The sequence below is a fragment of the Setaria viridis genome, chromosome 5 (genome assembly GCF_005286985.2).
Source record: "Setaria viridis chromosome 5, Setaria_viridis_v4.0, whole genome shotgun sequence".
NCBI classification, from domain to species: Eukaryota; Viridiplantae; Streptophyta; class Magnoliopsida; order Poales; family Poaceae; genus Setaria; species Setaria viridis.
The window spans coordinates 45,495,312-45,502,829 of NC_048267.2; the positions used below are offsets into that span (position 1 = coordinate 45,495,312).

A 7,518-nucleotide genomic window follows, 5' to 3' on the forward strand; every position below is an offset into this window, starting at 1 on the left:
GAACTGCACCACCTTGACTCCCTTAACAAGAGTTGTAGAACTCAGGCCAAGGCCCAACTCTTGTAATTGGACCGAGTTCAAAAACGCAATGGATTTGGGGATCCAAAGCTCCAAAGTTTGGAGGAACACTGGTTTCGGGACTTAGAGACAAACAGCGGGTTGCTGAGTTTCAGGGGTCGGGGCTGATTTGAACTGTAGTTTTGGGGATCTTCGGAGGTGAATTGGACCAAGGTCCAACTAACAAAATTGTAGCAGGGACTTCGTTCTCCAACTTCCATAAAGGAATTTTCTGGACGTTCAGCTCAACTTACCAAAGATAAGTCCGCCCTAAGGCGTGAGATCAGACTAATTTTTCAGACTTAGCCATAATGGCTAAAGGAGTTTTAATTGACCAGATCAGGAAACTTGTCTTAAGATTAAGCTCGGCTGATCTAAACCTAAGTCGTTACACCCACCTACATCCCTAATCCGATCTATAGGGGAGGCGCAGAAGCGACGGGAAGACCGCCACCGCTGCGCCCACGACTCTGCACTTCGCGTCGCTGCCTAGCGCAGATTCTCACCATGGCCGGAAGTTCCAGCTCCTCAGCTGGCGAGGGTATCTCTCTCTCTCTTAGCACTAGAACACCACAAGAACTCCACTGTTGAAACCGAAATAACCCGAAGATCTACTGCTAGTCGATCCAATAGAACTAACACTTCACACTGCACCTGATTGAGAAAAGGTCCGAATCCTTCTTCTCCCTCCTCTAGTCTTCGGGCTGCTGGGATGCTAGCTTTGGCTTTTACATCAGTGGGCCAGGCGCCAACTGGTGGACGGCGAGCCGGCAGTGCCGTAGTGGTGATAGGCGGGAAGATCCCGGACTCCCGGAGAGCTGGGATTCAGCATGCCGTTGGACTTTCAGTTCGCGATCTGCTAATTTGGGTAGCCTCTGAGGTAGTAGTAGTACCAGCTAGCGCACTATCAGTGGTAGTACCAGCGTGTCTAGAGTTCTCCCACTTGTACTTCCCCTTCCGGTGCTTTGTGCAGATCACTGATAGTGCTCCAGCAGCATAATCTTGAGCCAGCCTTGGTGCTGCGGTAAAAGAGGTGGCGTGAAATGTCAGTTAAAATATGCGGTATGAAATAATGTTTCTAAACCAAGACACTCTACTGTTTTATACAGGCAAAATAGCTATTTTGATCCCAGGATCCCTCAACTTCTAAAATGGTCAATCTAATTTCTCAATTTTTGTTTTGGATCAAACATGAGACTTCATATTAGCTTAAAATTAATGCGAGAAGTCATGTTTGCCCTTGGCCTCTTCTTCCCCTCCTCAATTATCCAAAATAAGTATGAGCATATATATATGTTTACCGAGAGAGTACGAATATATACCTGAAGCATGTATACACTACCATGAGTACTTTAAATTATGTGTACTAAGTTGTGTATATCATGAAAGAGTATCAGCACCTACATTTTGCGTATCAAAATTTAATCCGTGTGAACACATGCATGATTTTAAAGAGTACGAGAACATGTAAAACTATATTTTATATCAGTTAAAAAATATATTGATGTGTGTATGTATCAAGGGAGTATGAGCATATACATGTTTGATCTTCATGAGTCAAGGGTAAAATAGACTTTTCACATTAGTCTCATACTAAGATATATAGCACCACATCAGCAAAATGATGAGTTTGACCTGAAAACGGAAGTTAAGGGAGTAAATTGACCTATCTGAAAGTTGAGGGGCAAACTTAACCTTTCGTGTAAAATTCAGGGAGTAAAATGAAGAATGAGTTTGACCTAAACGGGTAAAATTCAGGGAGTAAAATGAAGAATGGGTTTGACCTAAACGGAAGTTAAAGTTGAGGGATGAACTTGCAAAAGTTTAGGGACTAAAATGTCTATTTTGCCTTTTATATACAGTTGTTAGTTCCCAGACCATTTTGCCTCGACAAGCAACACTAGCCAAGTCCAAGATGGGCGAGGCGGTCAAGCTCATCGGCTCCGGCAGCAGCCCCTTCGTGCACCGCGCCGCTGTGGCGCTGCGCCTCAAAGGCGTGCCCTACGAGTTCATCCGCGAGGACATGGGCAACAAGAGCGATCTGCTTCTCCAGCACAACCCCGTCCACAAGAAGGTGCCCGTGCTCCTCCACGGCGGCCGCGCCGTGTGCGAGTCCCTCATCATCGTCGAGTACGTCGACGAGGCCTTCCCGGGGCCGCCGCTCCTCCCCGCCGACCCCTACGACCGCGCCGCCGCCCACTTCTGGGCGCACTTCCTCGACGACAAGTGCCTCAAGTCGCTGTGGCCGGCGCTGTGGACGGAGGGCGAGGCGCAGGCGGCGTCAATGGCGGTGGCGAGGGAGAACCTGGCGATACTTGAGGAGCAGCTCAGGGGGAAGAAGAAGAAGAGGTTCTTCGGCGGCGATTCCATCGGCCTCGTGGACATAGCCGGGGCCGGGTTGTTCGCGCACTGGCTCGGCGTGCTCGAGGAGGTCGCCGGGGTGCGTGTCCTGAGCGACGAGGAGCACCCGGCCCTGCGCCGCTGGGCGAACGAGTACCTCGCCGACGAAGCCGTCAAGGAGTGCCTGCCGGACAGGGACCAGCTTGTGGCCCACTTCTCCGCGAACAGGGACAAGTGCATCTCGATAGCCAAATCCATGCTGCCGCCGAATTGATGGAGTTGCTTGAAACGATGATCGGCGTTGTATTATCGTGACGGTGACATCTATTGCTGTTTCTTAAGTGTCAGAAATAAAAGGCGACAGTGTTGCGAATTTGTTCTCTTACAGAGTGTTGTTTCCTAGCAGCTTCGTCCCTCCCGTCTTCCATCATTGGTCAATTGACTCTCCTTTGTAGCAGTATTCTAGTAGAAGCCATCATTAGGAGAAGCCATCGGCCTCGCGGACATAGCCGCCGGCGGCCTGCTGGCGCACTGGCTTGGTGTGCTCGAGGAGGTCGCTGGAGTGCGTGTCCTCAACGATGAGGAGGAATACCCGGCTCTGCGCCGGTGGGCGGCGGAGTACAGCTCCAGTGAAGCGGTGAAGGAGTGCCTGCCGGACAGGGCCCGGCTTCTCTCCTACTTCGGCGCCATCAGGGAGAAGTGCGTCTTGGTGGCCAACTCGACGCTGCCCAAATAAACATTGAGCTCATCATCATCGTCATCTAGTAATGCTTTAGCATGTTTGGTTGCCCGTCACCGTCACCGCCTGCCACCTCCCCACCCCACCCTGCCGGCCACCTCCTCTCGCCTCCCCCGCCGCCGCCCCGCCGTGCTAGATCTGCTATGGGGAGAGAAGAGAGGAAGGAGAGAGGAGTGGAAGTCCTCTCTGTGCCGCTCTGTGCTGTGCCGCTGTGCGCTGTGCTTAAAAAAAAATCTTAAATCCTCTCGCGGGAGGGGCTCGAACCGGTAGTCGAGGTCGGGTTCCATCCGCATCCGGCGCTGCGCTGGAGGGTCGCCGAGGACTTCCGATTTTAGAATCAATACTAATGCTGCTAATATTAGTATCAAGTTCAAAAATAATCGGTACTAAAGCTAAGGACGAGAGATGGTGGCCGGTTCGTCAAATGTCTCGTCGATGTACTCAAGGATGACGAGGGACTCGCAGATGGTGCGATCGCCATGGAGGAGCACAGGAACCTTCTCATGGATGGGGTTGTGCGTGGGGAGCAGCTCGCTCTTGTTCTCCAGGTCTTCGAGGATGAGCTCGTAAGGCACGCCTTATGGAAGAATATAACTCGATAATAGACATTGTTTCTCGTAAAAAGATAGTTCCAAACTATATGAGATCGAGTACTTAGAAGTCCGAAATAATTAATTTAGATTAAAAATGATCAAAAAAAAATACCGCCGCCTTGCTCGGCGCGGTGCCGTGAGTCCATGCGCCGCACGGTCGTCCCAAGGGGAACTGGGAAGGGGCTCTCCAGTCGTCCGGCGTCCGTGATGCCGCGCGCCCGCGCCAAAAAGCCTCGCCCGAGGGAGCGGATGGCCGGAGCGGCGCGCGCCGTCCGCGAGACCGCGACGAGACAAAGACGAATAGACGATCAGAATCAGACGACGAAGCGGAAGGAATGAGAACGGCGATTCGCATTCGGCCTCAGCGACGCGAGCACTCGCGTGTCGTCACGTGACTCGCGTCACGTTCGCGTATACGCGGTAGGTCTACACTCTAAAGCCCGGCCCATGCATGCAGCTTGCAGACTTGAGACGAGCTGCCATCATATCCCGTGGGGTCCGGAGCCTGGGCCCCTCCCTCCCATGGGCCGTAGCCCGTAGGCCATCGCATCCGATGCACCCTTGCAGGGCCGGCACTGCATCGGGCAGATAAAAATTAATTGCTGGAAAACCCCCCCTAGTCTTAGCGAAATTCGAAAGGAAACAGTGCCTTTCTCAGTCGTACAATGCTATAGGCGACACGATGATTGACCGTCATTTTCATCTCCGGAGGTCGAACACAATTATTTGGGCATCTGAACATGGAAGAGGAAAAAAATGGCAAGAAGCTCAATCTTCCGGGACAAGCAGCTGGCAGCCATGAAATCCTAAGGATATGTACAACCCACAGACAGTTTGTCGTCTGGATGATGATGTCACACCATATAAAGACACCTAAATAGACAGCGTGTACAATCCATTATTTGTTTGATTGTCTGTTAAGTCTTTAATGCCCGTATGTAGCCACGATCAATCGTAAATAAGACTTGTGTATACTATTGTAAATAAGACTTGTGTATACTATTGTGTTGCTTGTTGAAAAAAGAAAGATCAAGCATAAATAAGATGCTTTTGGAAACATAAATATAAAAGATATTCTAATATATTTATATTAATGTAATAGAACAAAATCCTAGAGTAGGCCTCTACGATAGCGTGCACCACGTCCTGCATATGTACACAGCAGTCATTCTTCAGTCCATGTTCAGAGTTACCTCATTTTAGACCTATCGAACATCTTCCACATTGTTTAGAATCAGCAAAAGGCTGTACTTAACAAATAAATAAGTTAGGTGGATACTTGCCTTTGGGAGGGCATCCATAACAGCTGCAGGAATAGGCATATGGCATAGGACTTGTTCATTGATGGATTTTGCAGCTTTGAGGATCTGATGAACAAGCTTAGCCTGAAATTGTTGAGAACTCATGCTGAAATTATTCAGCAACTAGATCCATGAGTTTTGAGTGATTACCAAGGTGCATCCCAAGCTGCTAAACGTCCAAATCCAACGCAAGAGGGATCATTGCCGGCTGCATCCCACCAAGCTAGGGACGTTGAAGGGGGAACGTGCGGTGGCGGCGCGTCCCTGCTAGCAGCAGCGGTGCAGCCTGGCGCGGCGTGCGGTGGCGGCACCTCGCGCCTGGCCAGCAGCCTCAGCGCGGCCATGGCGCACGAGAGGGGGCCGATTCGGCACCTGCGGAGCTCGAATGGACAGCGGCGGAGCTCGAGTCGGCGCCTGCGTCGATTCAGCGCCTGCGAAGGTTGAATCGGCGGTGGAGGAGCTCCTCCTGGCGGCCCGCGTGAGCACGCGAGCAGCTTGCTCGATGCAGGAGAGCAGCCTAGCGGCCAGCTGGGCAAGCTTGCCGGGCAAAGTGGCGAGGTGAGCAATACCAAGTGGCTTGCCTTGCTCGGCGTGGGACAACGGATCCACGTCGCCATCAATTTGACCTTCGCGCGGGGAAAGCGAGGACGCGGGGAGAGGAGGTGGAGATGGATTTGGCGCGCAAAAATCCTGCGCGCGCCCAAATCAATTGCTGTCCGCACGGGATTCAAGCGTGCGGTGTTCCTCGTCATCTTTTCCCGCCTCGGAGCATGGACGCGGCCGCCGTCACACGAGGCTGAGAGGAGGTTGTTTTTGCAAAAATACCGGCTCGCAGACGGCTCCTAGACACCCGTTGTATCGTGCCCTAAAAGCTCAATCTTCCGGGACAAGCAGGTGGCTGCAACAAGTTAAAACCCTTTAATCACAGTGCCACCGACAGCCGTGTGTTCATCCCTAAGGGCACTTTTAACAGTTTAGACGGCTGCCGTCTGTAAGTCATGTATAGACAGTGAAACCGACAGCTTGTACAATGATGTATTTTTAAGTTGTCTGCAAGTTATTTAATTCATTCAAATCAAGGTGATTAGGTATAAATATGATCTATGTATGCCATTTTGTTGCTTGTTCACTCAATACAATGCATGCTACCCCATATTATGGACACATAAATTTGACATAGAAGCATAAATATAATATATATTTGTAATAATTGATCTTTGCAATACATAATATGGTTAGATAATTCCATGTGCTCTTTCTGTGAGGTGAATGTAGCTCTCTCTTTTTCCAGAGCTAAAGCACTTTCTTCCCTTTCACTTCTATCTTTATCAGTAGCATTCACATTTTGAGTACCACCAGCACCTCCTTGGCACTCACCACCTGTGCAAGGGCTACAAGTTTCAATTTTATCAGTAAATTTGGCAATTGCAGGTCCATACTAAACATGAGGCCTAGGACAAGCTACTCTACCTGAAATTGGAAGTAGGATCTTCGAGGTTACTCGGTGGATCCGGAAGTATAAAACAGTGCCCAGTTGCCAGTTGGAGAGCAGGAGATATTTCTGATATAGCTCTCAGTGAATTACAACATGAAGAATTAGCATCTGCTTCCTTGAAAGTTTTTTCACCTGGATTCATGGTATCCTCTTTAGCAGAAACGCTTTGGTCAGCTAATTTTGTTCCTGTTTCTGAAGAATTAGCATCTGCTTTCTTGAAAGTTTTTTCATCAGTGCTCTCTTTTCCTTCTGCATTGTCATCTACATCCATTTCCTCAGGCACATCAAAAGTGCCAGTTTGGCAAATCCTGTGTAATCTTCTGAGGTGTTTCACTGAATTCTTTACCATCTAGAAAGGAATCGAAAATTGGCATTTGGAGGAAGTATAGCGTGCACTGTTCTTTTGTTTTTGTAACAACATGCTCAGCAATCTCATCCCATTCTTTTCCTTTAAAAATTTCTAACGCTTCCAAAAGAAGCAATGTCTCCTGGTCAGTCCAGTTAGAACCACCTGAGCCCGGAACCTCTGCATATTCCATAAGGACGAAATCAGCATTTGACATGCCTTCGTCAAACTTTCCTACATGTGAATCTCGGCAAGAAGAGTCACGGCTCACCTCTTCCCCTCTGTTCGCCCGCCGGCGGCGCGTCATCTTTAGTCCCCGGTCGGGAGCAGCCCCAGATGATGTGGAGCCGCAGCGACGACGCGTAGGCGCTACTCTTCGGCAGCGGCGCAAGCTCGTGTCGATGTGGAGATGGAGAGAAGGGAGTCGCGGATCTGGAGGCCGGAGGGGAGCTCGCGACGGGGGATTTCGATCTGCTCTCGCAGGAGGGGGCCTCGCCTCCGATGACGCCGCGGAGATGGAGGAGGCGTGGCGCGGCGGCAGCCCAGCTATCCGGCCTCACCTCCCGTCGGCGTCTCGCGCGGAGGGAGGAGGTGTGGCGCGACGGCGGCCCAGCTATCCGGCCTCACCTCCCATCGGTGTCCCGCGC

At 50.6% G+C, this 7,518-nt stretch overlaps 1 protein-coding gene across 1 annotated transcript; it reads left to right on the forward strand.

Moving 5' to 3' along the window:
- Positions 1-1,944: 1,944 nt before the first annotated feature.
- LOC117855326 (glutathione transferase GST 23) lies at positions 1,945-2,770 on the forward strand. The gene has a single exon (XM_034737647.2). The coding sequence runs from the start codon at positions 1,973-1,975 to the stop codon at positions 2,669-2,671; it is 699 nt and encodes a 232-aa protein (XP_034593538.1). The 5' UTR covers positions 1,945-1,972; the 3' UTR covers positions 2,672-2,770.
- The last annotated feature ends 4,748 nt before the right edge of the window (positions 2,771-7,518 follow it).